The 27,638-nt window shown below is 47.4% G+C and overlaps 11 protein-coding genes and 2 non-coding genes across 13 annotated transcripts; 6 read left to right on the forward strand and 7 right to left on the reverse strand.

Annotated features, from left to right (window-relative positions):
* Positions 1-213: 213 nt before the first annotated feature.
* EDB82DRAFT_518157 (uncharacterized protein) lies at positions 214-2,655 on the forward strand. Its single transcript, XM_025725688.2, has 2 exons — positions 214-2,122; positions 2,173-2,655. Exons 1-2 carry the CDS (start codon positions 327-329, stop codon positions 2,354-2,356), a joined length of 1,980 nt encoding a protein of 659 aa, XP_025594262.1. The 5' UTR covers positions 214-326; the 3' UTR covers positions 2,357-2,655.
* On the reverse strand, positions 2,656-3,660 carry EDB82DRAFT_518158 (uncharacterized protein). Its single transcript, XM_025725690.2, has one exon. It carries the CDS (start codon positions 3,531-3,533, stop codon positions 2,709-2,711), a length of 825 nt encoding a protein of 274 aa, XP_025594263.1. The 5' UTR covers positions 3,534-3,660; the 3' UTR covers positions 2,656-2,708.
* A 959-nt stretch (positions 3,661-4,619) lies between these two features.
* EDB82DRAFT_530902 (uncharacterized protein) lies at positions 4,620-5,242 on the forward strand (the record flags this gene model as incomplete). Its single annotated transcript, XM_025725691.1, has 3 exons — positions 4,620-4,929; positions 4,994-5,029; positions 5,082-5,242. 3 exons carry the CDS (start codon positions 4,620-4,622, stop codon positions 5,240-5,242), a joined length of 507 nt encoding a protein of 168 aa, XP_025594264.1.
* A 1,385-nt stretch (positions 5,243-6,627) lies between these two features.
* Positions 6,628-9,328, forward strand: EDB82DRAFT_469232 (peptidase S8/S53 domain-containing protein). The gene is made up of 3 exons (XM_025725692.2): positions 6,628-7,954; positions 8,019-8,154; positions 8,220-9,328. The coding sequence occupies exons 1-3, from the start codon at positions 6,878-6,880 to the stop codon at positions 9,218-9,220; spliced, it is 2,214 nt and encodes a 737-aa protein (XP_025594265.1). The 5' UTR covers positions 6,628-6,877; the 3' UTR covers positions 9,221-9,328.
* Positions 9,329-9,503: 175 nt separating this feature from the next.
* Positions 9,504-9,575, forward strand: EDB82DRAFT_t264. The gene has a single exon. It is a non-coding gene; the product is annotated as a tRNA-Asp (tRNA).
* A 583-nt stretch (positions 9,576-10,158) lies between these two features.
* Positions 10,159-11,049, reverse strand: EDB82DRAFT_355332 (uncharacterized protein). The gene is made up of 3 exons (XM_065607543.1): positions 10,926-11,049; positions 10,538-10,874; positions 10,159-10,479 (listed from the first exon to the last, which is right to left on the reverse strand). Exons 1-3 carry the CDS (start codon positions 10,958-10,960, stop codon positions 10,408-10,410), a joined length of 444 nt encoding a protein of 147 aa, XP_065463598.1. The 5' UTR covers positions 10,961-11,049; the 3' UTR covers positions 10,159-10,407.
* Positions 11,050-11,310: 261 nt separating this feature from the next.
* EDB82DRAFT_355335 (uncharacterized protein) lies at positions 11,311-12,432 on the reverse strand. Its single transcript, XM_025725694.2, has 4 exons — positions 12,003-12,432; positions 11,715-11,956; positions 11,424-11,668; positions 11,311-11,377 (listed from the first exon to the last, which is right to left on the reverse strand). The coding sequence occupies exons 1-4, from the start codon at positions 12,310-12,312 to the stop codon at positions 11,329-11,331; spliced, it is 846 nt and encodes a 281-aa protein (XP_025594267.1). The 5' UTR covers positions 12,313-12,432; the 3' UTR covers positions 11,311-11,328.
* A 207-nt stretch (positions 12,433-12,639) lies between these two features.
* On the forward strand, positions 12,640-13,770 carry EDB82DRAFT_530905 (uncharacterized protein; the record flags this gene model as incomplete). The annotated part of the gene is made up of 4 exons (XM_065609226.1): positions 12,640-12,802; positions 12,853-13,106; positions 13,161-13,651; positions 13,701-13,770. 4 exons carry the CDS (start codon positions 12,640-12,642, stop codon positions 13,768-13,770), a joined length of 978 nt encoding a protein of 325 aa, XP_065463599.1.
* A 50-nt stretch (positions 13,771-13,820) lies between these two features.
* On the reverse strand, positions 13,821-15,284 carry EDB82DRAFT_355401 (uncharacterized protein). Its single transcript, XM_025725696.2, has 4 exons — positions 14,955-15,284; positions 14,532-14,900; positions 14,356-14,481; positions 13,821-14,303 (listed from the first exon to the last, which is right to left on the reverse strand). The coding sequence occupies exons 1-4, from the start codon at positions 15,205-15,207 to the stop codon at positions 13,930-13,932; spliced, it is 1,122 nt and encodes a 373-aa protein (XP_025594269.1). The 5' UTR covers positions 15,208-15,284; the 3' UTR covers positions 13,821-13,929.
* An 896-nt stretch (positions 15,285-16,180) lies between these two features.
* On the forward strand, positions 16,181-17,967 carry EDB82DRAFT_569814 (uncharacterized protein; the record flags this gene model as incomplete). The annotated part of the gene is made up of 2 exons (XM_065609892.1): positions 16,181-16,675; positions 16,747-17,967. Exons 1-2 carry the CDS (start codon positions 16,298-16,300, stop codon positions 17,965-17,967), a joined length of 1,599 nt encoding a protein of 532 aa, XP_065463600.1. The 5' UTR covers positions 16,181-16,297.
* An 842-nt stretch (positions 17,968-18,809) lies between these two features.
* EDB82DRAFT_t295 lies at positions 18,810-18,883 on the reverse strand. The gene has a single exon. It is a non-coding gene; the product is annotated as a tRNA-Val (tRNA).
* Positions 18,884-19,226: 343 nt separating this feature from the next.
* Positions 19,227-21,038, reverse strand: EDB82DRAFT_355467 (major facilitator superfamily domain-containing protein). Its single transcript, XM_025725698.2, has 4 exons — positions 20,733-21,038; positions 20,575-20,675; positions 20,341-20,522; positions 19,227-20,287 (listed from the first exon to the last, which is right to left on the reverse strand). Exons 1-4 carry the CDS (start codon positions 20,929-20,931, stop codon positions 19,255-19,257), a joined length of 1,515 nt encoding a protein of 504 aa, XP_025594271.1. The 5' UTR covers positions 20,932-21,038; the 3' UTR covers positions 19,227-19,254.
* Positions 21,039-25,838: 4,800 nt separating this feature from the next.
* Positions 25,839-27,285, reverse strand: EDB82DRAFT_355502 (uncharacterized protein). Its single transcript, XM_065607544.1, has 2 exons — positions 26,808-27,285; positions 25,839-26,758 (listed from the first exon to the last, which is right to left on the reverse strand). Exons 1-2 carry the CDS (start codon positions 27,085-27,087, stop codon positions 26,256-26,258), a joined length of 783 nt encoding a protein of 260 aa, XP_065463601.1. The 5' UTR covers positions 27,088-27,285; the 3' UTR covers positions 25,839-26,255.
* Positions 27,286-27,638: the final 353 nt, after the last annotated feature.

Here is a 27,638-nt window from a genome sequence, read left to right on the forward strand (position 1 = left end):
CGGAATTCTTCGCGTCACGCGCCGTTGGAACGCCAGGAAATTAGTGGCGAACCAATATATTTACATAGACCCTTGCAGAAAACTTGCCCCACGTGGCTGACCAGTAATCTCCGGCCCTTCCCTTGTCGTGTCGCGTCAGTGAGTGACCAGACCAAAACTTCAAGCAGGCATCAAGCCCCTTGAAATCTTTCATCTTTGCACACACTTATACATCGTTCGTCCTTTGGGTTGCCTAGGTAATAAACAAAATAACCCCGCCATTGATCGTATCATTGACTAATACTTGCTTTTCAATGGATAGCTTCGGTTCACGTTAGAGTCAGGATATGCCTCTACACAGCCGAGTCAAAGTACCAGGGGTAGCAACAACTGCCAAAGTTCCAGAGCCCGTCGTTCGTGACGTGTCCGACTGGGAAGTCTTTACTGACGAAGAGTCTGAGAGCGAAGTATCTCAAAACACTGTTGACTTTATCGCCCCTCCTCCTCCTTACAAGGTCGACGACCCCAGGCCTGTCTTCACCAGGCCCACGTTGGGTAGACCGCTTACGGACAGGCCTATTGTAGAGAGGCCTGTCCCAGAAAAGCGTCAATCCTCATGGCGGTCATGGCTTAGCAGGGACAAAGGTGTTGTCCCCGAGCAACCGGAGGAACCTCTACGTGAGAAGAAAGTGAGACGTCACCGATCTGACCCAGAGCCCGTTGATGAGCGAGATGCTCGGAGGTCAGAACGTCGTCGTCGACACAAGGAGCATGAGGAGCGTGGTCGCGTTGAACGGGAACGGGAACGCCATACTCGAGATACTCGAGAGAGAAGTCGAGAAGGTAGTCCCAGTGCGCGTCAGAAACGATCCAAGCGACGTGAGGGTGAGGAGAAGGAAGACAGAAGCGATGACAAGGAGGCTCGTCGGCTCTCAAGAAAACTTGGTGGTCGCAGCGATGACGATTACGAAAAGGCCAGAGAACGACGTCGTGCTGAGAGAGAACGTCCTCCCATGGAAAAGAGACACTCAACTTCTTACTCGATCCGACATCGCGAGTATGACGTTGGTGAGAAGGAAAGGAGATCTTCGCGCGTCGACAGTGAAAAGCGACATCACAAGAGCAGCCGTGAGCCTTCACGCGTTTCACGGCAGGAGACTCCCCGATTGGTTGACGACGAGGTGGAACGAGAGGCCCGGCGAGCAGAGCGTCGACGACTTCACAGTGAACGCAAGACTTCCACTCCTGTGAAGCCTGTGGACGTGGATCATGTGGTAAAGGAACGTGCTTACACGAGAAGTGCGGACCCCAACGAGAGACGTGAGGAGAGGCGTAGAGAGAGACGCCACAGTCAGAGCCACAGTCAGAACCTCAGCCAAATGGAGAGTGAAAGTCGAAAACATCGACGAAGGGAAGCCGACCCTACACGAGTGTCATCCAAGAGCAGGAGTTCCGACCCCGAGAAGGAGAGGTTGAAGATGGAAGAGAAGGAACGACAACGGCAAGAAGGACGTGCCATGGAACGAGAACGCGAAAAGGAGAATGAGCGCGAGAGACAGAGGTTGGAAGACAAGAGAAAGGCCGAGGAGAGGAAGCGGGTTGAAGAAATGGAGAAAGAACGTGAGAGGGAGAGGATGGAAGAGATCAAGAAGGTCGAAGAGAGAAAACGCGCTGAGGAAAAGGCTATTGAACGTGAGAGGAGAAAGGCCGAAGAGAAGAACAGACTCGAAGAAAAGAAGGCTGAGGAGAAGAAGCGCCTCGAAGAGAAGAAGAGGTTGATTGAAGAGAAGCGACGTCTTGAAGAGAAGAAGAAGCGCGCTGAGAGCAAGCGCAAGGCCGAGGAGCGAGAACGTCTAAGATTGGAGGAGGAGGAGAGACTTGAGGAAGAACGACGTCTCGAAGAGGAGAGGAAGATGGAGGAGCGACGACGCGCTGAAGAGAAGCGCAAGCTTGATGAGAAGAAGAAGGCCGACGACATGATCAGGGAGCGCAAGATCGCCGAGGCCAAGAAGCGTGCTGAAGAGAAGGCCCTTGAGCGAGAGAAGCGCGCTGCTGAGCGCAAGGAGAAGGAAGCTCGACGTGTATACCGCAAGCAACAGAAGGAAGACCAGAAGAGGCAGGAGGCTGCTATCGAAGAGCAAGCGTGAGTACACCCTCCAAGTCTCTACAAGACCATCACTGACAATTATACAGAGCCAAGCCTGCTATCCTCAGTCCCAACAAGTGGCCCGGCGCCGGAGCCCGTCTCGGTCCAGGCCTTGGACCCATGCGATTCTCTACAGCACCCGCACCGCCGCCAGCACCAGCCCGCAAGCCAGTTGCCCCCGAGTCTGATGACGACAGTGACAGTTCAGACAGCGACAGCGGCGTCGACTAAAGGAAAGGAAACCAGTCCACTAAACATGACATGAACGGCGTTTTTTATTTACTGGGAGATCATGAGAGACGACATACTTTCTTGATCTATGAACAACAACAACAACAACCACTCCACTCTAACGTCGGGATGATGCCTGACGATTATTATTATTATTATTTAACCGACTAATGAGCTCTGAGAGAGCTATCTATACCCATGACTACATGTGTAGTCACAACTCCACTCAACACTATTATTGTAACTTTAATGCTCGAATATGAGTATAATACGAATATGAATGAATCTGATCAACAAACTTGTGCCTTTTGATTGCTTTTTTCGTGAATGATTTGTGAAGTAATGTTGGGATCTACTTGATCATGACTGCACCGCCATCAACAATAAGATCTTGGCCAGTGACAAATCCTGCGTTGACCATGTACTCAACAGCCTGTGCGATATCCAAAGGTCTTCCAGCGCGATTGCTAAGATGATCCTCGACATCCTTATCCTCGTTCAGATGCGCCCACTCAACACCATTCTCATCCCCCTCCTTTGACTCATGTGTAGCCTTGATCCGTCCAGGGGCTACCAAGTTTACACGAATACCGTACGGCTGCAGACTGACAGCCATACTATGTGTAAGACCCAACAGCCCAGCTTTGGCAGATGCATACCCTTCCTGATTCGGATCACTTTGCTTCGCACGGAATGATCCAACATTAATGATACATGGCCCAGCTGTGCTGTGACTATCCTCCGTCACAGGACCCGTATCCTTCTCATTCTTCATAAACGGCAAACAAGCCTGTGAGACGGCAAAAGGCGCCGTGAGGTTCGTGTCTATATACGCCCTCCACTCATCCAACGTCTCGCGATCAAGCATCGTCTTGCCATCTTTCCAATGTGGGGCTGCGATGCCGCCGTTGTTGACAAGCACATCGATCCTCCCGCCGAGAAACTCAGCTGCCTGTTGGATCTTGTCGTGAATCTCATCAGTGTTTCGAAGATTGCATAGCGCTGAGTCGACGGCTTTGGCGTCGTAGTAGGACTTGAGATGTGTGCGTGTTGTGTGAGTGAGTTCTTCCTCGTCGATGTCGAGGATGAAGACGTGGTAGTCTTTTTCGAGGAAGTAACGTGCGATGGTGCGACCGATTCCTCGGGCACCTCCACTGACGACGACTGTTTTGGGCATTTTGGAATTGTTTGTTGTTATGGAAGGAATCTATTCTGTGCAGAATGAAAGTTGAGATGCAGTATGACATGCTATGACAGGTACATGAGAGCCATCATGAGCACGCACTTAAGACGTCACGAACTACGTCATAAAATTGTTTGATAAGAGATAGGAATATACAGCGATAGAAAAATGTCCTAATCTCCGATCCATACCATTGCGAAATGTTAACCGACGCTATGAGAAGCATGGCGCTTCAGGAATCCTTTGTCTTAAGCTCTCAACCTGAAAATATCACCTGTACTGTAAGCGATAAGTGCCTGTTCAATTTCTCGAAACCTCTTCTTAGTTGCCCACATCAGAGCTATCATTCCAAGCCCATCTTTGATACTCGTGTCAGCCCCAAGATCCAGTAAAAGTTGGACCGTCGACAAGTTGCCTCTCTGGGCTGCATATACTAGGGCTGAGCCAGCCTTGCGAATGTGATACCGGAAAAAGTCAAATTCGCCGCGGCATTTTGGACGGTACTGACAAAAGCAGGCATAAAGTGGACGTAGAAGGACTTATGGTTTGTTACCTTTCACGGACGTGAGGTAACTTTCTTCCCTGTAGCTTTCTGATGCAAGGTCCTCTCTAGGAAGGTAATGATGAGGTGCCAACATCTAGCGGAGATCACTCTTCCCCCAATCCCGTTTCGTTTTCTTGATCTCTTAGCTTTTGCGTAGGTCTTCTCGGTTTTTTTTAAGGTTATTCTCAACAAAGATTAATCTGTTTGCGCAAATTAAAGTTTTAATAAATCTCTAAACCAAATGTTCTCACAAGACTAAGTTTTTCCACAGTGACTTGTGCAGCATCTGCCTGAACTCTATAGATAATATCGGCTATAAAAGAAGCTCCTATCGAACCATACAGACAGAAGCAACTTCTTCCTCTCCAAACCTCATTTAACTATCAAATCCACAACTCGTCAAAGACATCCAGTTGTCACCCGATCGATCCACAACGCCATAATTCAAGGTATATATAGACTAAACGTGGCCACTTATCATAGCTCACATCCCACTAGTATCTCTTCATCTAATTTCACCATCAAAAGGAAACATCATGAAATTCAGTGTTCTCGGCACAGCCTTTCTGGCAGCATTTGTGCCACATGCTCAAGCCGACTTTGATGTCTTCATGATCGAACGGAAATTTTCGGGAGGGGCTCCCGACAAGCAATGGCAAGTCTGGGATCTCAATGATCGAATCACTTGCACCGGAGTTTTTGAACGTAAAGCTTTCGACACCTTGGCGGACGTAAGCAGATCCACTGGCGTTCGTTGCAAGGGAGCATGCGATTCCGTGGGCCCTACGCGAGACATCGAGCAGCTTGAGATGAATTTGCGCAAAAAAGACCCGGCATATCACTGGAGTTAGTTACATACCCCTTTAAGACATTCAGAAAGAAGAAAACACTGACAATTACCCCAAAACAGCTATCTACAAAAACCGTAACTACGGGATGTATAGTCGTAAGTAAATCATGTCTTGATGATATGTGACATTACTGATTAGCTTGAACAGTTAATGGAACAAAACTCGGAGATTGCTCTATTACTACAAGTAATAATGACTATCATTGCGAACATCAGATTTTCCTCGGACTGGTTAAAGAAACTGTTCATGGGTACAACAGATTCTACTGCAAGTCACAATTCACAGCCAGAGAGATTCTTAACCTCTAAGATCCGAAGAGTGGCGCTAATTTCTCGGATTGGATTCTCGAGAATATCACCTGATTGAAGTTCGTAGAGTCAATTTATCCGGGGAATTTCATACAGCCTTGGAATTCCAGGGCACGGTTTCTGACTTGCATTGCTATGATGGCTACTTTTTGATCAATTTAAAACATCTTCACTGTTGTCTCACTGTGTATCCTTTACTTTGAGGGCTATATAGACAAGAGCCACGAGAATATGAACCGCATATTATGCAACTGAGAGATCCCTAGAAAGCTGAATGATTAATTCATTGCACCCTCAACTAAATTTTCCTTTTGACAAGTATGCTATTCTTTATGAGGCTTCTCATGGGTAATAGTTGCATGGTTTGGCAGCACTTTAGTAGGAAAGTGGTTGTGTTAATTTGAGGATAGGATAATTCCCCTTAAGTACTCATTGTTCACATAAGAGTGGGTGTTTCTGTTTTATACTACAACAGTGGAGCAGTTTCTAACAACCCCTCAACTACAGCAGTCTTCAGATTGTTAATGTTCCATAGCGTTCTTGTCCTCTGTTCAAGTATGTCCGAATCTCACAACCTGTGTCTCCGAAATTGAAGGTATAGGGTACCGATCTCGGGCATAAGCGAACACAACATTGGCCAATGAGGTGTCACATACAATTCACTAGCAAGATTTAGGCACATATACATATCTGCGTCACCAACGAACTGGCTAAAATGCATATTGGAACTTGGGATACATAGGGTATATCGTTAGAAGTATAAAAGTAACTTTGGGTCTTAGATCCCGTCTTTGAGTGGCTTAGAAATGTGTTCAAGAGAATCAAGCGATAATAGCAGCATGCCCTGTATATCGGAGACATTAATCAAACCGTTTAGCGTACCGTTATCAACGTTCAGTCACGTGTCGAACTTGAGAAACGGTGCTCCATATGTACTCTGTTACAATCTTATCAAAGCTGAAGAAATGGAACACTGCCTCCTCCTTTTCAAAATGCGACCGATTTGCAGTATCCGTGACGTTTTTTCCTCGTCTTCTATATGCAGGACGCGCGAATTACCCATGGGTTCTCAGTTGGATCTGATCATGTTCCTAATTAGCGGGAAATGAACGTTGATCCTCTGGGATTGTTTCATGTTGCTAGTGCTGACTAAAATGACAGGCAGGATTCCGGCCCTGTTCCGTCCTAGAATCCTTCTTCAGGGCCCTGCGTCTACTCTCTCCCCTATAGGCCTACCTTGGCTAGTGGCGCAGCCCTATCTATTTCTAGACGAGATCTACTTGCTGCATTAAAATAACAACCTTAAAGCACAGGCTGGATAGGTCGACGACCTAGCGGCAGCATCGTAGGCACTCTTAGCATAGCCCCTCTTAGCATAGCCCGAAGGAAGGGCATACAATGCAAATGAGTAGACGCCGTAACCCCCGAGGGATCCTTCAAGCCGTCATATAAAGTCTCGTTGTATGACTCCGTGTTCCACCAGTTCCCCAAGCCTTGAGCAGGAGGTTTACAGTCATTCATTTGCCATTCTCTCGTTCCAGACCCATTGTTTACTCATTCTTTAGCTGTGCCTGGCCTCTGTCATTCAACAATTGACTTTTCTTTCTTCACTTGTAGTACGCAATATCACAAGCCATGGTTCTTGGTTCTCGTCTCGCGAGCCTCGCGGGGCTCGGGTTGCTCGCCACTAGCATCTCCGCCGCCGTGCTCCCCCGTTCCCAGCAACCATGCCCGCACTACGAGCCCGAGGGCGAGCTTCTGGACGAATACATCGTCGAGTTCCACGATGACCACACACTTGAGGACCACTTTAAGACCATCGGCAAAGATCTCCGCCACGAACCCGAGGTTCACCGCTTCGGCTACCTCGACATGTTGCACATGTACCGTGCCGCGTTGTCCGAGGAGTTTGTCCACAACTTTATCAGGTACGACCCCGGTGTCAAGTCCGTCGAGCGCAGCGTCACCGTCGACCTGGCGCACTCGATCAATGACACCGAGGTGGCCGAGCCCGTAGAGCTCGAGAGCCAGAGTCTCACCAAGCGCTTCGTCCCCAAATGGGCATTTGACGAGCGCATGGGACCGCACCACTTGCAACAGCTGGCTGCCGGCAACAAGATTTCGCTCAGCAACAAGGACGAGAAGTACAAGGTTCTGCACGGCGCCGGCGAGGGCGTGGATGTGTACGTCCTCGACTCGGGCATCAAGATCACGCACAAATTTTTTGGCGGGCGAGCATATCATTTTTCGCAGGGCCTCGGCCAATCTCCCTACACCAGGGAAGATTCACCCCTCGATGACGTCGACGGCCACGGCACCCACGTCGCGGGTCTGGCCGGCGGTAGCTACGTAGGCGTGGCTCCCTGGTCCAACCTCGTCAGTGTCAAGGTCGGCTGCTACAGTGGCGGCTGCAGGGGACACACGGCCGGTATCGTTGATGCCATCAACGCCGTGACGAAGCGGCACAACGAGAACAAGTCCAACAAGCCGGACAAGTGGAAGGGATCGGTCATCAACATGTCCTTTGTCCTCACCGCCAATAGCAACGTGCTCAACAAGGCCATCGACAGGGCATATGACGCGGGTATCCCATTCGCCGTCGCCGGAGGCAACAAGGCTGCCGATGACAAGACTAAGGCCACTGGAACTCTATGCGAGTCTCAGAACACAATCTGTGTCGGTGGTGTAGACAAGGATTATAACAAGGGCTGGGTAAGTTTTCTCAACCTCTCAAACAATAGCGGGATAGCGCAACTAACATGGATCGGGTTACTAGTTCAGTCGTGACGGCAAGTTCGTTGACATCTGGGCTCCCGGAAGTGAAATCGTCTCTCTCGCTATCGACGGTCGGACCCAGATGAGGACGGGTAGCAGCATGTCTTCAGGTCAGGTAGCCGGCATCATGGCCCTCAGTAAGTCTTCCTCAATGAAATTTCAGTAAGCATTAAAAACGCAGGACTGACTTTCAACCTCTTAGTCGTTGGTTACGAGGGGATCTCGGACAATGCTCGTCTCGTCTACGACCGTGTCAAGGCCAACCAGCTCTCGGGCGTCGTAGGCAAGCTCAGCAACCCATGGTTCTTTGGCGAGAAGGAGAACAACTTCTTCGCGCAGACGGGCGCCGGATCCAGAAACGTCAATGAGCAGCCCTACACCGGTCCATCTAAAGATCTCGATCGTTTGATGGCCCCTATCGATGTCTTCCGCAAGAGGCAAGAGAGTGAACTGCAAGTCGACGTCGGCGATGGCCAGGCCATCAAGTTCCCCGAGAGCGACTTCTGGAAGACTACCGAGATTATTGACGAGGACCCCAACGACGGAACCGCTGCCGTTGCCGTGCAGGAGTTCAAACTTGATACCAGCAACCCTGGTGTCGACACTGAGCCCGCCCAGCCGGAGTTCGACGACGATTCCGTCCCTGAAGAGGAACCTAGCTCTGACAACCCATCAGATTCACCCATCGAGGAGGATACGGTTAATGGCAAGCCTGTCTGCCAGGGTAACCAGGTCTGGGGTGACTGCGTCGCCGGCAAGCTGCCAAACAGAGGAGACTTTGCCGGCCAGTACGGCCCCGTTTGCATGAAGGCCGACGGCGAGGAGGGCTCGAGGCCCCGCCTCAACGAGCAGGAGCTTAACAAGGCTGCCACAGCCTACTGCCAGAACCTCATCGACAAGCGATGGCTCTTCAAGGAGGGCGCCCCCACCCCCAGCCCGATGGTCGCGACTGGCGTCGCCGAGAATGGAGCTTCCATGGCCCTGTCGATCATGTACCACAAGCCTGGCTGCCCTGAGGACAAGTCCATGAGCGAGAACGACTTTGGCAACATGAAGCTCGAAGACTGCGTGACCTACCTCTCGCAGAGCTTCAGCGTGACTTGCGATATCGGAGAGAGCTGGGCCAAGTACAACAAGGATTTTCAGGTCATGGGCGGTGTCTTGGCCAAGGACTGTCTTATGTGGACTGTGTATGGACAGTAGACAAGGAGAGGGGTTGCTTTTGGCCATTTCATGTATAACAACACTTGGCGTAAACACTGCGTGACATTCAAATATGATAATACTATCCAATAAATACATGCTTGAAGCATATATGTTTTAATTGAGAAACCGTGTTTTTGAGCGGGAGTCTCCTAGACACAAGGTCAAGTGAACGAAGATTCTTACCCCTTAAGCTCTCTATCGCACCTAAGGCCCTCTTATACTAGAAAAATCCGTCTGTTCCTATCAAACCCCCCAGCTACAGCAGTCTTCAGATTGTTCATCTTCCGTAGTATAGTGGTCAGTATGCAAGCTTGTCACGCTTGAGACCCGGGTTCAATTCCCGGCGGGAGAGATCCAGCCACCTGTTCAAACAGGTCTTTCTTTTTTCTTTTTTCCTATATCAATAAATAACAATCATTTGAGATATAAAATTTGTTTTTGGCATTTATAAAACAATACATCACACTTGTCTCTTAACTAACATTGCTCTCACTTCTGTCAAGTATGCCTTTTAGCATCAGCGTTCGTGCGACATTCTCTATCACCCCTCCCTAACCTCTCAATGGCCAGTTCCAGCTCTGCAACTGCTTGATTCCTTGGACTCATATGGGGAGACAGTATGTACATCAACTTCACCGCCAATGCGTACCCTTGTATAGCTAGACACCAAGTTAAGTGCTCCCCCATGAGACCCGGAGACCTGGCAAGATTTACAGTTTCCAAAGCGAGATTTCATGTTAATCGTTGACTTTCAGCATTTTAGTATGCAGCATAAAGGTAATCGTGAAGGATCTCGATTGTCCTTGTTCCTGTCGGCGTGAACGAATGCTTAGCCGCTTGCAGAACAGCGAATAGTGAGAGGTAAGAACCTCAACAGGTAGTGCTTGCTGCTCACACTTATTCATATAGTTGGACCAAGTTCATAATACAACGGGATTTTCAACACTCAATAGTTTCTCAAGGCAATGAATTGTTTTTAAGCAACCCATCTGTATAGCTTGGGGAAATTCGCTGATTGGAATCTGACACAATGATGCAAGCAACTTGGGAATAGGATGGTCTCGGATACATTGGTTGTAACGTTCTATTGCCAGTCGTCGCAGGCAGTGAAAAAATTCCCACAAGATTGAATCGTTTTCGTACTGCATTGGGAAGCCTGGTTCATATAGGCCAAAGTTTGATGATCATCCCATAGTCCTTCTCGGCACCAACCATGTCTTCCAGCCTCTTTCCAATGATGTTATAAGTTCTCCATGCTTCAGTATGTTAGTCCTTTTCAAGCAGTGTTATGAAATCGCATATTTTTGCTCCTACCTGTTGCCAGGCTAGCGAATTATCTGTCCTACTCATAGGGACCATGATGCTGAACATATCCGCGGAGAGGTTGAAATTATTGAACAGTCCATATATGTAGACTTCTGCTGAGTTTAGAATATTTTTTTGTATTTCATATCCGTCAGATAATTTGACGGCCATGGATGGATGAGGTTGTAGGTAAGGAACATGGGCACTTTGTGGGATTTGGACGATGCAACCCCTGGGTCGTGTTCTGGGAGCACTGGTATTGGAGACAGGTCTTGTACCGTCCGCATTTTTGTTCTTGTTGAACTCTGTACCCCATCTCTTGAACTGAGTGATATAAATTTTGCTTCTGCACTGAGTCAAAATGGCGCTCTCAAATATGTTCTGTGATCCTACTCACGTTGCATGAAACCCCTTCTTAATCATTTTTTGCATCAAGATTTTCGTTGATTTGTTTTTCTTGATGTAAATCTTCTTGATATAGTTCTTCGTATTCGCACGTTCCTCTGTGGTTGGCCTGGAGGGGTCAACTTTTGGTGTTGTGCCCAAAGCCGATTGTTCAGGGGTTGATGTTCTTTTCGCTGACTTTGGTTGATCTTGATCCGCCCCAGTTATGGACTTTGCCTTTTGGCATCGTAAAGTTTATCGATTTTATTATCTCTTTGAGATTGTTGCGGTTCGCATTGAGTTCCTTCCTAAGTACTCCAGATACTATGGTTGCAAGATATGGTTGCAAGAAGTACTCAATGTCATCCAGTTGTCTGTGATTGAATAAGAGCTCGGTCTCTCCGTGTTCCTCACCGCTAACTACCCAGATCGCCGCTGACAAAGACAACCAGCACAGCTGCGTATCTGCTCCTGTTAGTTGTAATACGTGTAACTTAGAATATCAACTTACGCTGCTGTGGCCCCAAATACCTCTGCCCTTCTTGCATTCGTTAATAAGCCAATGCTTGCCGAGAAGAGTATTGTGAAAAGAGCTATAAGGCCGAGTTTCAGGTTATGCGACTTAACGTTATAGAGGATAACTATAGCCCCGATCAATAACAAAGCGGCAAGTAAGATACTCAGACATGAGATAAAGGTCGCAATTCTTTTCCCAGAAGTATAGGCTATTTCAGAGCCGAGTGTATTTCCAGGCTCCTATCCCTTATATTAGATATAACTCTGCTAGTTGAGCTTATCTTACCTCGAATAGATAACCGAAATAGTCTTGCATAAACATTGTCAATCTATCGGGCGGTTCTTGAGTGTGCAATACCAAGAGATCATCAGGATCGTCAAATAATTGCGAGCCGTAGCCACCGAGCATAGGAAATGAGCTGATATTATCAGGGTGTCCATGGAAGAAGTTAATTCGAAACGCCTTAAGTGTCCTTCTATCCGGCGGTGGAATTGTCGCCAGGGTGCTTTCAAAGACTAGTGCTTCTCCTATCGAATTGTGAGTATACATCAAACATGCAGGACGGGCCCATACTGTAGTCTTTTAATGTAACCTGCATCTGTCGCACTAGGCGTCTTCTCTCTGAGTCTTTCTCATTCCTATCCTTATAACTCTTCCAGTTCCTCAGGCTTTGCAATGACTCCGCGGTTGCCCTGTCCTCGTCATCAAATGCATCAAGTTTAGCCTCCAGCTCTGCTAGCTCGCTTTGTAAAATGAGTAGGTTTCGGGCAGCGAGCCGATTGAAGCGCTTGAAAATTGCACAAGTTCCGTCTCGGTCGCTGGCGATGAAATGTGCCAGGGATGGAAACCCGTCAATATAGCGTTTTTGCCGAACACTGCTCATTTTGGTCCATTTGATTCAAATCTCAATATGGAAGTTTTATGTCTAGACGCTTTGCTCTCAGATCACTTCAGCGTACCTGTGCGGCGTTGTTGTTGTTATAAGCTGCATGGGTGATGGTAGTGTATGGTCGAGCCATGTGCTGACTCAAGGCCCGTTGGAGTGCCTCACGGTACGCCTTACACATGTAACATTTTGATTGGTGATGACGAGTCTTGATCCTTTTTCAATCATGTTTTGTCTTTTCTCATCTTGCAATTCATCCGTAATTAGCATCTTCATCACAAACAAAGGATTCTTCGTCGCCAGAAGAAATCAGTATTTCATTCAATGATCCCTTACGAGGACGACTATTATGTCAACAATACCTTTCCGAGAGACAATCCCGTAAGTCGGTGTCCACCCAAACCCGGCATTCGCTACAGAGGGAAGTTCGAACAGCGCACCAGGAAGTTTTTTAGAGATCTTTTCCCCACCCCTCAAGAAAACAAAGGTGAGTCCAGCGGACGGCCATCGATATAATATCCTGACGCCTGATTGCAGCCGCCATCCCCTATGAGGCTTTGCCCGAGGAGATCGAGATTCAAAGAAGTAATGCTCAACAGGAGACTGGTTTCATCCCAGTAGAAGGAACAATTACATTCAAAGATCTTTATTTCACTGTACAGATGTCTATTGCTACGAACAACCTGATGGCGTCGCTTGGCAGAACATCTCATCAAGACCAAGAAATCATGCGTTTCCGTGGAATAAAAGACGCTAGAAACATGGTTTCGGCGCACAATGGCCGGCATCAGGTAAGTCACGGAGACTAAGACTTATGGACTGCTCTGAATTATTTAATTATTTAGATCATAATCATAGATGACCACCAGGCTTTGGCAGCCCACAAGGCTGACATGAAACAAGCTGCCAGAGTTATCAGTCATGTGGCTAAAACGGCCGATGGCAACGGGTTGGAACTCTATCGTGCCTCTCCAAGTGTGAAAAATCCGCGCATATGCAAGACGAGCTTCCAGGTCGAAGAAGCAATCTTGGAGATGCACTCAGTGGGTGGAATGTGTAACATGGTCCATTGTCTCAAAAAGGTGCTCGACAATGTCCTTGTTGGAAACAGCGTCAAGCCTACTAGCATCTACATCTACACCGACGGAGTATGGAATACAGATGCAAGTGACGTTGCAAAGGTGATTCTCGAAGCAATTGACTACCTACGTAAATATGACCAGCCTTCAAGCACCTTGTTGTTTCAGTTTATCCAATTCGGTAACAGTGTAAAAGCCACACAACAACTGCTGTCCTTGAAAGATCGATGCAAACAGCAGTTGGGCGGAATATTCTTGTATGTGAGGAGACGTGTGTTGTTACGAGACATTCTAACACTTTTACAGGAACATCATTGATATAAAGCATTGCGAAGGCCATATTCCCGACATTATCATGGGAAGCATTCCCAGATAGACTCCAGCGGGATATGTGTTTCATGTTCGGGTATCACAGGACTGCACACTGGAACTTGGGCGGATATGTTGGCGCAGAATGTAGAACAGCACGACACACACCCATTCATAGGCAAGTTTCAAATCTACTTGTTTCTATCTCTATCCGATCTCAGATCTTCTAAGAAGACTCAGCGGCAGCCTTAGGAGCAAGTGACTCTATCTCGTGGTAGTCTTTATACCAGACGTTATCTCCAGCCTTATCCAAGTCCTCCACATTGGCGATGATAGAGTCCTCCAGACTAGTCCAACCAGGTCGACCAAGGTCCTTCAGAAGTTGCTCAGCCTTGTCTCTGGGCTCAATCTCATTGGCATCTTCTCCACTTAAGAAGTTCTCTGGGAACGTCTTTTGAGGGTAGTGCTTCCTGAGAATATCCAGAACTTGGTCCCAGCTGAACCGGCCTGCAAAGGCAAAGATACGCTGGTCTTTGACGTGGTCGAAAATGGCGGCAGCAACATGGAGTCTTCCCGTGTCGTCGACATCAATGAAGTATTCTATAACAAATTAGTCTCAAGTTGTTGGGATCTGAGTGAGTAGGGAACTTACGAGGAGGAATTCGGCGATGCATCGTGGCTACCTTGTTCTTGTAGAGCATGACGGGAAGACCAGAGCTGCTTGGGTAGCCTTGGTTAGCCACGTCGATGGATTTACCGAAGTTGAAGTTAGGCAGGACTAAAGACGATTAGTAAAGGGTCATGCGCTCATTCTTGGAGGCGTCTCACCGGTGTTGACAACCAGGTCAGGCCTCTCGTTTCGGTGTTCCTCGTGGTACTTCCAAAGGGCCTGTTCTGACTGAACCTTGCTGGCAGCGTAAACAGCACCAGCTCTCTGCATGGTGTAGGGAGGGTCTGCCCAAGCCATCTTGACAGCGCCTTCACTCCAGCTCTCCTCATTCACAAGGGTGTGGGGCTTTCCGGGGAGGGATATGGTGGCAGCGCTTGATGATGAGGTTAGGACAAAGCGCTTGACAGTAGGCTCGCTGTAGGCAACCTTGAGCGCAGTGATAGCACCGTTAATGGCGTCAGGAATAACGGTGTTGGGATCGGGGCTGAGAGACATGTTGGAAGCGGTGTGGGCAATCACGGAGACTCCTGTGATGGTTCGGTTTTAGTGCTCATTCATTAAGCAGTTGGGATGTGTCCTACCTTTAACGAGTTTCTTCAATTCTTCCTCAGAGGTCATGTCCGCCAGCTGAACGAGCTCAAAATTGCCCTCTCCATACTGACTGTCGAAGGCGGTCGAGAGCCAAGAGTTCTTTGCTGGATCTCGAACAGTGCCGCGGACTTTGTAGCCGAACTCGAGGAATTGTTTCGCAACATGAGAGCCGAGGAGACCGTTGACGCCAGTCACAAGGACTACAGAGCCCTTGGGCACAGCTGGGTTATCGAGAGGAGCCATTTTAGTGTAGTTATAGATGAGGGATGTATTATGTTTATGCGAAGATGTGATACGATTTATATACTGTTTTTCTCTGGAGACCTTGTGTTGAACCCCGCAGTAATTGCGCTAGCATGAGTGACAATGCAACGCAAGTTCCATATAATCCATCAGCCTTGCAGACGCTATGCGCGGGACAGATTCCTATTCTGTGCTGGTGCGGCGTTTCGCCATTGATGATGCAAAATTGCCGATAACATTGATTTGTAATATGTCTCCATCTGGAAACAAGATACTATTATACGTTAGTTCTCGGGTTGATTCTTAGACCTATTCCCCGAAAACTTCATTATTAGGAGAGTTCGGAATGAATGATTGCACCGTTTTTCTTGATGTATTTAACGGTTCTGTTAAACGGGAGGTTGACCTTTCCATGCTGGTTGGGAATTGCGTGGTACTGATTCTAAACGTTTAGATAGTCCGTTTAGATAGCCCTTGTTTACTACAAACTAATGATGAAACTTGTTCCTTACACTCATAGCACTTATAATTTCGACAAGTACAAGTTCTACCATTCATTGCAATATTTAGGCAAGATAAAGAAGATAGAGCGCAATGAGAAATAAATTGATGTCAATGAAGCGAGAGAACACATCGCTCTCACTAAAAGAATGAAGTACTTATCGCCAATACCGAACCCTAGCTTATTATTTTAAAAGTTAAACGATAAAACAACTGAAAATATCAGATCGGCAGTCTGAACACGAAATTTCCAGAGTAGAAAAATGCTGCGCTGTCAACAGGTCCGCCGTTAGATAGAGACTCTAATACGCCAAATACGCTATTTTCCAGTGACTCGTTGGAATATTTAACGTTTACGGCTGATCCACGCTGCAGTGAGCCTCGTTTGAAGATCATACCCCAAATATGGTAATTTCTTTGCGACGAGTGCCGTGACGTAAGCACCAAATCTGACATCCAAGACATGCTTATTTCTTCTGACGTCTTGAATTATCAGGGTCTCTTAGCTATAAAGCTTTATCTCCAGAGCCGCAATTGTGGGCTTCCTCTTTCCATTGTCTCTTTTCAAGTTCTTATATTGTATCCCACCATGGTGAATCGAGGTGCTTCAAAAGGCTGCATCACCTGTAAGAAACGTCGTGTCAAATGCGACGAGACGAAACCTTTCTGTAAAGTATGCAATCGAGTTGGACGACAATGCGGAGGTTATGAAAAGCAGGCTGCCCGGGTCAGGTTCAAAGACGAGACTGCTCGATGTATGAACAAATTCCGAACAACAAATTCAGTGACGACTACGAACAAAGTCATCCACGAGGACAAGAATTCAGGGACAATATGTGCATTTCGACACGTCGAGCTATCCCCAAGCCTACTTCCAAAACAACAGGACATGGCTGTCTCCTTCTTTCTCACATATGTCACAGATGTTGGTCGAAACATGGAGTCAACGCGAGGCTTCTTGGAACTTGTTCGACCCACCTCGCAACTGAGTCACCAGACTCTACGTTATCTACAGCTACCAATGCCACTTCGATCAAGCTTTGGGCATTATTACGACCATCGGACGTCGCTGACTCATTACCGATCAAACTATATAACCAGGCACTGAGGAAACTACAATGTGCCATCCACAGCCCCGAAGAGCAAGGAAAAGATGCAACTGTCATTGCAGCGCTCATGCTGCAACAACACGATACTTTGGCCGCCATATTCGACCATAACAAGTCGAACACGACGCACCGAAAGGGTGCTTTGGCCTTGCTGATACAACAGGGTCAAGGAAGGACCAGGAACCATGAACATCTTCTGGGGAACCATTTCCACTGCAGGATCTCCTTTTGTGTCAGACACAAGGTACCTTTGACTCGGAACGAGCTGGAGTGGCTTTACAGTAAAGTAATCCCCGCTCTTCCGAACAACTGCAGCTATATGCTTGACATCATTGGGATATCTGTGTCCAAACTGCAGAGTGTCGTAGCAGATTCGGCGTCTCTTGATAAAAGCATGGCTCTCAGGGCCTTACAAGAGCTTCCGTCTATCATTTTTGATGTCGAGGCACAGCTTCAAACATGGCTGGATACTGTACCACAAATCTGGCATCCCCAAAGGCTCCGGGCCGATGACAGTATTTTTTCATCTGTCCCGACCTACGACGGCTCGATCAATGTCTATCCAAGCATCCAGATTGCCAATATATGGAATGTTTGGCGTACCTACTGCCTCATTGTTGAGCAGGCCAAGGCAAAGCTATTTAGCAGCTTGACATTGGAAAACGCAAATGCAAGCACGAGAGAATCGCAAGAAATGCGATACCTACTACAACCCATGTGCCGAAGCATGCCATTCTATCTCGGCAATTGCTCTCGGCCTGTTAGCTTTGCAGACGTCAACGATCAGCAATTATTATTTCCCTGCTATCACGACTTGCCTCCGATGGACAAAGCATTCATCGCATACAAAAAGAGCCATCACTTCGTTTCGAGGACCGACCACAATCGTCATAATCTCATTCATGGCCCAATTGCTGCTCTGAGCGTTTTATCCAACCTCATTAGTCTTTTTGAGGACCCATGCTCGCAGTTGCTGTCATTTAACGGTGAGTTAGAGAAACAAAGGCAATGGATTCATCAACAGTTTCGTCGCTCACTTTACTTGATGCGTTTCATACCAAACAATTGTGTGGACTTTCGAGACGATGTGAAGCAGAGGTCAATGCATGGAACCATTCGTCAAGCACTCTCCACAGTTAACTTGCTGTGATGCCTGGCGGGAAACAAGTCATGACCCTGGTACAGCTATTTTAGCTTGTGTTTAGTTTATATTCGGGCTCTTATACCTTGCATTGTTGTGCTTTACGAGTCAGTCCACTGCAGTTGGAGACATTGATACTGTCAATCTCCGAAACGATATTGCCGCGGCCTGAGCAATTCCCCCACCTGACCCCAAGTTCAGCGTCGTGAGAAATAAACTCTCAGAACGCTATTCCCTTGCTGACTAGAGCACTCCAACTCCGCACTCAATTGCAATTCCCCTCTTCCCCTCCCCTCACGAGTTTTAGCAAGTAGTTTCCCCCCACATCATGGTCTGACTTCTGATTATTGGAGGGTTTTGTGCGCCGCTTTCATCATTTTGCGCGCCACGATAGTTAAGACACACGCATCAACGCCAAGGACATTCTCAACAAGGACAGCGAAGAATAGAGCCAAGAGAGTATTACCAGGCCAAGAGTTGTGATGGTCTCAATTGCGTCACTCCATTGCCACGAAGTTTGGGTGAACATTCGCAAGTACTGTTATAGCGACTCGTAGAGGTTCGTGATATAGCCAGTAACTTGGCATTTGAGATACAAGAATGGCAGCGACAACGACATGCCCCGCACATATTGAGAGCTTTCTACAGAGTTGAAGCACTGGAATAATCACGAGGTGGAATGGAAATAGAGAGGCTCTGCGCGCAAAATTGTCAGATTGTGGTGTTAGATTATTCTACTGAAGATATCGTCAAGATGGAACAGACAAAAAGGAATCATTTACACTTTGACCCACCATGATCAAACCAAGCAATAAAAAAGCTGTTCCATCTTGATGAAAGACCATAAAATGAGGTTCTGCCCGGGCTCGAACCGGGGACCTTCTCGGTGTTAACGAGATGTCATAACCAACTAGACCACAGTACCTGAAACTGTTTGTTAGAGACTAATCCGTAAGTGAGGATTATAAAGACAATCAGCTTAAGTGAGTGGCCCCAATGACCCCGACAACTACGGCTGTGTTAATCGTGAGAAGCTTTCGCTTGTGGGTTTTATACCAGCAGATCAAAGAACTTGTGTCTTTTACTCGTGTTCGATTACTTCAGGTGCTTTCACATGGTAAGACATCATCCATACCAGCAGACATTTAAACGTTGAGAAACTTTTCAATTCAGATTGTAGCAGGTATCCTCTATCGCGCCTAGCAAACTCTGTGATAATACTAAAGTCCCCCAAGTCGTAAGACAAAACTCATATTCATACTCTTCTATTCGAAAAAAAGATAAAAGGGTGACGCTTTACAGGGTGTACAAGTAGCGGGGGTTGTGCTCTCCCATCTCAGCAATCTCCTCCTCAGTCTTGCCCTCCATTCTCCAGTCCTCCTGGCCAGACAGCTTTCTCTTGTTGAGACGTCGGAAGTGGAGGTAGACAGTAGTGTGAATGCAGACGGCAAGGGCCAGCATACCAATGGTAGCAGCGTATCCAGGGCGGTAGTGAGGCATGTCTTTGTCACTGAAGAGGAAAGGAGCGGCGACACCAGCAGAGTTTCCAATGGTGATGAAGATACCACTGGCGAAAGCACGCTTGCCGTATCGGGGCTGATTGACAGTGATCCAGGCCATGCCTGATCCAGAGCCAGTCCACAGTCCAATAGCGACGATGAAGCAACCAGCAAAACTCATAGCCTGGCTGTGGCCGATGACGAGGAGGATATATCCAAGCATCATGACAAGTCCACCACCAATACAGAAGATACCTCGCTGTTGGGTACGATCACTAATTCTGGCGCAGATCAGGTAGGTAACGAAACCAACGACGTAGACAGGGACGGTAAGACCCTGAACCTGCTTAGGAGTCCAGTCACCCATCTCTCGGATGATAGTGGGCAAGAAGACACTGAAACTGTAGAGCACCGAGTGACTGCAGTACTGGGCGATGGAGAGAGCCCAAATCTTCCAGTCCTTGATAGCAGCAATGACATCCTCCTTGTGCATCTCCTGACCAGATGCGGTCTGACCAACCTCGGCGCTTCGAAGATCAAGAAGAGCCTGACGATCTTCTGGGGTGAGGCACTTGGCTGTGGCAGGCGTATTGGGGAGGACGAAAGGCACAGCGAATGCAGTCAGGACAGTGGGGATTCCGTTGATGGTGATAATCCATCGCCAGGCTCGCCATCCGCCAGCACCGCATTGGTAACAGTCGTAGTTATCCAGCTCTCCAATACCGAGGGCGACGAGACCACCAACGGCACCGGAGATGGCGGAAATGGAGTAGAAGTAGGCATTTCGGAGGGAGATGTGCTTCTTGTGGTAGAAAGTAGTGAGGTAAAGCCTAGAAATTGTTAGTCGATTCTTCTCGTGTCAAATAGTGGTGGATATACTCACATAATACCGGGGAAGAGTCCAGCCTCAAAGGTACCAAGGAGAAGGCGGCAAGCAATCAAAGATCCAAGGTTGGTGACGAAACCGGTGAAGATGGCAACGATACCCCAGAAGAAACAGAGACCGGCAATGTATCGGGCGGGCTGCATCTTCTTGATGATGAGGTTGGAGGGTGTTTCGAACAACTAAATACAGCTGTCAGTCTCCCGTTACAATGAAGTGTTTATCGCAACTTACACAATAGGTGACGAAAAGGATCGACACACCCAATTGGAACTGGTTGGGTTGCAAACCGAGCTCATCCTCCATACCGTAGAGACGAGCATTGCCGATACCAACTATGTCAGATTGTCAGTTGTCAATCCTGCGATGTCTTTTCTTGGGGTAAGACTCACCTCGATCCATAAAGTTCATGAGATAAATCCAGCAAACCATGGGAATGATGCGAAGATCAAGCTTCTTCAAGATGCGTTTCTCAATCTCCTCAGAGACATAAGGAACAGAAGTGTCGTTGACGGGACCATCGCTGTTGGTAGCGATGCCCTCCTCCTCCTTGGTAGGAGAGTACCGATCACTCTCAACACCGGCGGCCATGGTGGGCAGGAATTAAGCCTGAAATAAGGCTCAAAAGAAGATCACACTGGCTCAACGGAATGCAAAAAGTTGACAGAGAGTAGAAAAAAGGGAGAAGAGTTGAAGCTGACTGACTCGAGAGACGCGACTGGGGGGGACAGAGGAGCTCCTTTTTTATATCCATCGCGTCCCTCGTAATGGTTGCAAGCAGAGACGAGACGCCGCGCGGGGTATGAATGCCCAGACATTCTAATCCTAATTACGCAGGAAACCCGGTCCAAAGGAGGGCCAAGACGCCCCCAGACGCCAAGAGAAAGAGACAAGAGTTGCCATGGTTAGTATATGGAGTTGGTGTGGGAACTTGGGGGAGAACAAATCGAGGAGATGTGGACAAGGAAAAAAAGAGAGATTCTGGGGCAAACTGGGGAAAAACACAGTCGAATCTAAGGGGGGGCTAAGCTTTGTGGAGAAATACTGTTACGTTTTACTGTGACGGGGGTATTGTGCTTCGCCAAGGCATAGCCAAGACTATAGCCAAGCGTATAGTTGGATCTCGATACTCCACTAGAACCAACAGCACCTTTGCAATGGATTGTATCTTTTTGGAGCGCATATCATCAGGTGACGCTACCCCAGTCCAAGTCCGACTTGGCACTTTGCTTTCGGAAGTCATAACAACGCATCCCAATCTTGGCAAGTAAGCTTGGTTTGTAAAGAGATGATGTCTTGTTTCTCTTTTTTTCTCTTGGCTGCCTACTGCACCCTCCCACTCCCAACACTTGCGCGCAACACAGAGAGGACTCGGACAGATGGAAATATTACTGCTTTTGGTTTAAATCTCTCGGTTATTCCATTTCTTGGACCATGTCATTCTTTATTTCTAGCCGGGCGGATGTAGACCGATCATTTGGCTTGGTATTTTACCAAGACCAAATCTGACATTTCTCCACGTGTATCATGTATGAGATGAGATTATGCTTAATTGACGTCCCCCTCCTTCTGAGTGGTTGGTCTTCCCAACAATGCTTTTAGCCTACTTGCAGTACGTTGTGAGACACGTGGAACTCGCATGGCTGCAGACCGTGATACGGGTAGTTGATTGTTGTATTTCTTATCCTATTGTCTACATCTCGATGTACTCGTGTCTATGTATGTCAGATAACTCAGATTGCCTTGTCTCTGTCTGTCCCTGTTGGTAGCTTATTTATTGGGCGGACAATTTCTACCCCGCCCGGGGGACAATCCGCCGAGTAACGCGAGTCAGGGGTGGCTTTTCCCCCCCCTTGGTTCTGTTCCCTCTTCTCCTCCTCGTTTGGCCTTGTCGTTCTTCTCCGCATTCGGTGTTACATGTCCGTAAAAAGGTACGTTTTGTAATTTCTTTCTCCCCGGGACAAAACTGTTGGTCATTGTCACATTTCCTGCGTGGGTTTCATGACACATTCTTTTTCTCCCATTGGTCTTTTGTGACATGTGTGATGCTATTTGTGTTGCATTATCTTGTTCTGTCCCACAAGGCGGCCATAGAAGTAAACCCCATGTTACTCACCCCGTGTTTACCGCCTTTAAAAAGCGGGAATTTGGGGGTAAATCCTCCAGGGAAGAGAAAAGATTACCCCACAGCTCCACTGGGTTAATAGTGGACTTACAGTGCATTTTGTCCCTCATAATTACCCACTGGCTAAACTGGCCTGACCTGGTCGCACTTCGCTTAGACTTGAACGTCTTACCGCGCGCACCTAGTTCTAGAAAGACTGAGACATGAGATCGTCGTTAATCATGGCTTTGGCGGCTAGCAAGTTGTGATCTTCTTGTGATAGCTGCCGACTTTGCCGAGGTGGATGTAAGAAGATAATGATTCGCATTGGACTTTAACGGTTGAAATAGGGATTACGGCACATGCAATATTTATCTACCTACCTATTGTATCAATTGCCAAGCCTGAACCAACTGAGTTTGAACAGATACGTTGTTTCTCACTCGATTACTCATTCTGTAACAATATGCATCTAAGCTCTCGAGATTGTGACGTATGTGACAAAGCAGGACTTCACAGCATAGACATGAGTTTTCGTATTTGATCCCCAAATAAATCCCAACTACCCAAGGCCTCGATTGATGTCATCTCATAGCGAAGGAGTATTTTAATCCTCATGAAATTCTCATTCATCAACCCGACCGAACTTGTAACACTATACATGTCCTACCATCTCGTCTTGGGTCTACGTCTGCCAATCCAGTTTCACATGCATGGCATGCAACTCTCAATAACAACTCTACCGACCCGTTGCACTGGTACTCACCTTCCCAAAACTCCCATGTGGCCGGGATCCCTTTCAAACCGTTTGATCTGCATCTCGCAGTGACACATGACAAGTCGACCTTGGCTAGCGTGACGTGGTGTCTTTGGAGTAGTATGAGGGGAACCAAGTCTAAGCACCTCCAAAGACTTTCGAAATTTTGATAGCTTCAATGACGTCTTCTTCCCATACGGATTTATTTCATTAGTTCTTATAGTATAAGTACTCGTTGTTATTTCGTAAGTTATTAGTTATTTGTTTGGATACCCTTCAGAGTATATTGTGGCGCCCTTCGGCTTCTATATCCCTCGCCAAGGTGAAGCTTAGCTAACGCGCTCAACGTTAAGAGCTCTTAGATGGCATCCGGATATTCGCATCACTCAAACTCGGTTTTTCAGAGGAATCTCAAGTCTTATAATAACGAGATTGGTGTTGATGCCAACATATTGAGATTTGGCTGTTGCTATCTTGGCAACATCAATTCTTTCGATGCTTCAATGCCAGGCGAGCCTATGAAGCTATCAACTGCCGTTTTCTGTTTCAAAATAAAAACCGATAGTATAAACAAGAGTACCGAGACTTTTACATCGACTATCCCGTTATCGCTCATTCCAACCAGCAGTCAAGATCCCTATCATTGAGCAACTACGAGCACATTCTTCAATGGCATTTCTCCCGAGACATGCTCAACCTACCCCGTTGAAGATGGGTATGAAAATTGCCGTCTAATCCAAGAGTTGGGGTTTCTCATTGTCGATCTCACTGTTCACAATCCTTTCGGTGTAGGCTATGTCACAGGATGCCGTGCAGCCATTGGGGAAGACATTGGTTTCGATCTTGACTTGACCAAAGCGCGCACGTTCAAAATCACCAACGACAACGAGATCTATTCAGCCGATACCCCTGTTTGCTCCAATCTCATAGCCTTCTACAGGCAAGCTCAGCTCATCCGTAGAGAAATACACGGTGTAGTCTCCCGGCGGTGAAGAACTGGCCTCCATGGTTGCGAAGCATAACAATGCCGGGATTTCCCAATCTGTAAGGAACCGAGACATTATCATCCGACATACCTTTGGCCCAATACAGAAATACGCGGATCGAGAATTGACCGACAATGCCAAGAAGCTCACCGTCAGGCTGGCGCCAGCTAATTTTATTATCAATAGTTAAGTCTTGGATGTTTCGCCATCGACGCAGGAGACCAACAAAAATGCATTGTATGCAGAAATAGAAGCTACTGTATGTTACGATCCCGAGCCACGAGGAGACGTGGAAATATGTACGCGTCCAGGCTGATCTTACACTGGGTACAAGACCGTGCGTGCCCCGTAGAAGCTGGAAAATTCCCGTTTCCCACTGCCGGGAGTCTTTCTTCTTGGCATCAGTCATAAATAAACTTAAGGTTACAATAAGGTCGGTCGAAGCACCGGTAGACTTTGCGGAGTTTGCGGGGGAACTAAACGGCTTCGTACAAGGTTTTTGTTGGGGGAATCTGAGATGCGAAATCTTGGCTTTACAACGGACTCAGTTTCCAGTCAACTTGGCATCGATAGTGCTGATTGTGTAATTTCTTGCTAACAAGAATGAGCGACCTTGGCATATCTTGGCTACTTGGGTCGGGACTGGGGACCAATTGTAGTCTAGCTTTCATTCCTCCTCCTTTTCAACCACACATCATTGGATGTTGGTGGTTGTTGTACAGCAGATAGCTGAAGAAGAATGGGATTCTTCTCGGGCGCGGGTTATATGGCAATACCCGAGATTACCATGTCTTGGGGATACGCATGTTTCCTTTGGAGCGAGCAAAATGACCGAGGTTTCAAAAAAAGATCTCAATGACTTGGCATGTTCATTTGCATTGGTCAATCGTTCCATGGGGATGGTGTAGCCTGTTGCGCGTCGCGCCTGTGAAACGGTTCAAGGATCGCGGGGAATAATTGAGCCTTGAAGATAAGTTTGTCTTTATCGTTATCTTCATCTTTATCGATATGAGATTGTGCTCATGTCTTGGCCAAGTGTTATCGTGTACTCGCGTTTCCCACCTGTCACCCTATACTTCATGAACAAATCTTCAATTGTTCCTTTGCTGGCTCTTCTAGCCATACGTAATGGACGGATGGTGGAATAAACTCGTGGAAGTATCGAAATTGGTTTCTGTTGTGCTTACACATTAATGCGATGGTACTATCTCTATCACCATGTCACAATGCAATTATCGTCGTGTTTCTCGTTCCATTGTCTTCAATTCCAATATGAAGTAATACGCACACGCACCAGTGAGAGCATCACTGATTGGCCTTGAATGATGACTAAGTCGGAAGAACAAGTTTCCGCAGATGAAAAACTCATTGGCCAATGACAGACTCGACTTAATTCGTTGTACATAATCGCAAAAAGATAGTATCACCACCAACGAATAAAACAAGACAATTAGCAATACAAATGGGACTTTTCAAATGGAAGACAGAATTTTCATCACTGGACCCATTCGCTAGTCAGCCTCGTTGCTGACAAGCGTGAATTTGGCCGAATTTTCAGTCCCTCAATAAAAACTCTGCAACGAGTTGTCCACTCTGCTTACTAACAATCTCCACACTAACACTCTATAAAACTAGCCATCGCCGTCGACCTTTTAGAATTTTTTTTCTTTTCTTCTTCATGTCGACAATACTTCAGAGAATCATTTCTATAGTATTCGACCTTCTCTTGGTTCCCTAAAAGAGCCACAGATCCCACCCTGGTTGATGAATGAATATCCTCGATGCCCTAGAGTGAATACCCTTTTGGTCCTCTCGATCTGTCCGCAAGGATGGCGGTGATCACTTCGCGTGGTTACTGTATAGAGAGATGCTACTCTTGATGATCTCGGTCCTGAGAGCGGTCTTGCCTTTGGGCGCGCGCTCGGGACGGGCATTGATGGACGTCTGACAGGCTTTTTTTTTCATTGCTTGCTGAGGCTTGCCTTGGCAGTGAAGAAGAGTTGGAAATGCGACGGATCATAGTTGACGTATTAGTAATATAACGATACTGGTTACATCCAGTAGACCCTCAATCCCTTGCAACAAAACTCAGTGGGTCTCGAGATGGCGGCGTTTCGATACGATCCAACTCAAAAAAGTCTAACGGCTTGTCTGTAACCCAACATGAACAATGCGGATAGTGTCGAGCCAGAGGCCCAGCTAATATCAAAGCGCCAATTGCAACAATCCACCCTGCAGCCGTGAACCCATCTCCCATCTTGTCATACCGGACGCTGTAGTATATCCCAAGGCTAGCGCTCCCCCCAATGACTAGAAACATCAAAAAGCAGAACACATAACATGGTCGAGGTATGAAAAAGCTCGCTGGCGGACTGGCAGATTCTGGAACCAAAGGTGGCTCAAATATCTCGTAGGCCCATCGTGGACTGAGACTTGGTTGTGGCTCGGGTTGCCTAGTGATACAGTCCCGGTGGCGATGATGGTTGTTTCCAGCGTATTCAGTACTTCGCCCAGTTTGGAAACTTGTTGTCGGTTTATGAAGTGTAGTTTTCAAGGCATTTTTCAACAATACTAGATACTGTAAGCACGAGATAACGATGAGAATAGTTGACTCTCTTGCCTGGCGGAGCTATCCACTTGTTCAATCTATCGACGATTGGTTTGAAGCAATAGTCTTCTGGTGAACCGATCTTGACTATATCTTCATGATTGCCTTTCAAAGCAACGTACTCGAAGAAGACGTCACCGGCTGCTTCGAACGCTTTGTGTGCGACAGGGACGGGCCCTTCAATGTCAACACCAGCGAACAAAAACGTTATGTTGACTGGTGCATTCGTGATGGGAACCAAATTTGATGGCCCTGAAAAAGTCTTTGCGTAACGAATCATAATAGAATTCATCACCTCGTGAGTGCTCCGTCTGGACCGTCCTATCCAGACGGGCAATTCTTTTCGGATCCGTAATCTTATCGCATTGTGCTTTCCAAGACTTGTCGAGGTAGGGAGTACTGATCAGAATGATACCCCTCAAGGCAACAAAGAGGTTTATGATCGGGACACTATTGCTTGTATAAGATATTGTGATCGCCTCCTGACAGACTAATTCACCGATGCAGTGTGCTACAAAAAATAGGGGACGCAACAGCGCCTGGCGGCGATAGTACCCGATAGCGTCGAGAAGATCGATAGCATGACGTCGGAAGGGTCTTGGATCCTGACAGTACCGATCGAATGGACCATAACCAAAACTTAGGATGCGGACTTTGTTGAGGTGAGAAGGAAGTAGTGTCTTGAGCCATGGCTCTGACTGCTGATAGGCTGTCCATGCACTCCTGCGACCTCCGGTCAAGCCGTGCACAAAACAAATGTCGGCAACTGCGCCAGGGTCGTCGTGTAGGATTTCCATACCAACTGGAAACTGAGAAGAAGCTGTTGCCCAAGGCGTCTGGTGT

The sequence above is a fragment of the Fusarium venenatum genome (assembly GCF_020744135.1).
Source record: "Fusarium venenatum strain MPI-CAGE-CH-0201 chromosome Unknown EDB82scaffold_4, whole genome shotgun sequence".
NCBI classification, from domain to species: Eukaryota; Fungi; Ascomycota; class Sordariomycetes; order Hypocreales; family Nectriaceae; genus Fusarium; species Fusarium venenatum.

Excerpts from the sequence above, each read along its gene's own strand:
- EDB82DRAFT_518157 (XM_025725688.2), top strand. The coding sequence starts at position 327 with ATGCCTCTACACAGCCGAGTCAAAGTACCAGGGGTAGCAACAACTGCC. Across the intron at positions 2,123-2,172 it reads GCTGCTATCGAAGAGCAAGC|AGCCAAGCCTGCTATCCTCA; the intron begins GTGAGTACACCC and ends ACAATTATACAG.
- EDB82DRAFT_518158 (XM_025725690.2), bottom strand. The coding sequence starts at position 3,533 with ATGCCCAAAACAGTCGTCGTCAGTGGAGGTGCCCGAGGAATCGGTCGC.
- EDB82DRAFT_469232 (XM_025725692.2), top strand. The coding sequence starts at position 6,878 with ATGGTTCTTGGTTCTCGTCTCGCGAGCCTCGCGGGGCTCGGGTTGCTC. Across the intron at positions 7,955-8,018 it reads AGGATTATAACAAGGGCTGG|TTCAGTCGTGACGGCAAGTT; the intron begins GTAAGTTTTCTC and ends TCGGGTTACTAG. Across the intron at positions 8,155-8,219 it reads AGCCGGCATCATGGCCCTCA|TCGTTGGTTACGAGGGGATC; the intron begins GTAAGTCTTCCT and ends TCAACCTCTTAG.
- EDB82DRAFT_355332 (XM_065607543.1), bottom strand. The coding sequence starts at position 10,960 with ATGCAAAAAATGATTAAGAAGGGGTTTCATGCAAC. Across the intron at positions 10,875-10,925 it reads AAGAAGGGGTTTCATGCAAC|AAGCAAAATTTATATCACTC; the intron begins GTGAGTAGGATC and ends GACTCAGTGCAG. Across the intron at positions 10,480-10,537 it reads ATTCGCTAGCCTGGCAACAG|CATGGAGAACTTATAACATC; the intron begins GTAGGAGCAAAA and ends AACATACTGAAG.
- EDB82DRAFT_355335 (XM_025725694.2), bottom strand. The coding sequence starts at position 12,312 with ATGAGCAGTGTTCGGCAAAAACGCTATATTGACGGGTTTCCATCCCTG. Across the intron at positions 11,669-11,714 it reads ATTTCGGTTATCTATTCGAG|GAGCCTGGAAATACACTCGG; the intron begins GTAAGATAAGCT and ends TATAAGGGATAG. Across the intron at positions 11,378-11,423 it reads GTATTTGGGGCCACAGCAGC|ATACGCAGCTGTGCTGGTTG; the intron begins GTAAGTTGATAT and ends TAACAGGAGCAG.
- EDB82DRAFT_355401 (XM_025725696.2), bottom strand. The coding sequence starts at position 15,207 with ATGGCTCCTCTCGATAACCCAGCTGTGCCCAAGGGCTCTGTAGTCCTT. Across the intron at positions 14,901-14,954 it reads ATTGAAGAAACTCGTTAAAG|GAGTCTCCGTGATTGCCCAC; the intron begins GTAGGACACATC and ends GAACCATCACAG. Across the intron at positions 14,304-14,355 it reads GCATCGCCGAATTCCTCCTC|AATACTTCATTGATGTCGAC; the intron begins GTAAGTTCCCTA and ends AATTTGTTATAG.
- EDB82DRAFT_355467 (XM_025725698.2), bottom strand. The coding sequence starts at position 20,931 with ATGGCCGCCGGTGTTGAGAGTGATCGGTACTCTCCTACCAAGGAGGAG. Across the intron at positions 20,676-20,732 it reads CATGAACTTTATGGATCGAG|TTGGTATCGGCAATGCTCGT; the intron begins GTGAGTCTTACC and ends AATCTGACATAG. Across the intron at positions 20,523-20,574 it reads TCCTTTTCGTCACCTATTGT|TTGTTCGAAACACCCTCCAA; the intron begins GTAAGTTGCGAT and ends AGCTGTATTTAG.
- EDB82DRAFT_355502 (XM_065607544.1), bottom strand. The coding sequence starts at position 27,087 with ATGAATTCTATTATGATTCGTTACGCAAAGACTTTTTCAGGGCCATCA. Across the intron at positions 26,759-26,807 it reads CAAGTGGATAGCTCCGCCAG|TATTGTTGAAAAATGCCTTG; the intron begins GCAAGAGAGTCA and ends TACAGTATCTAG.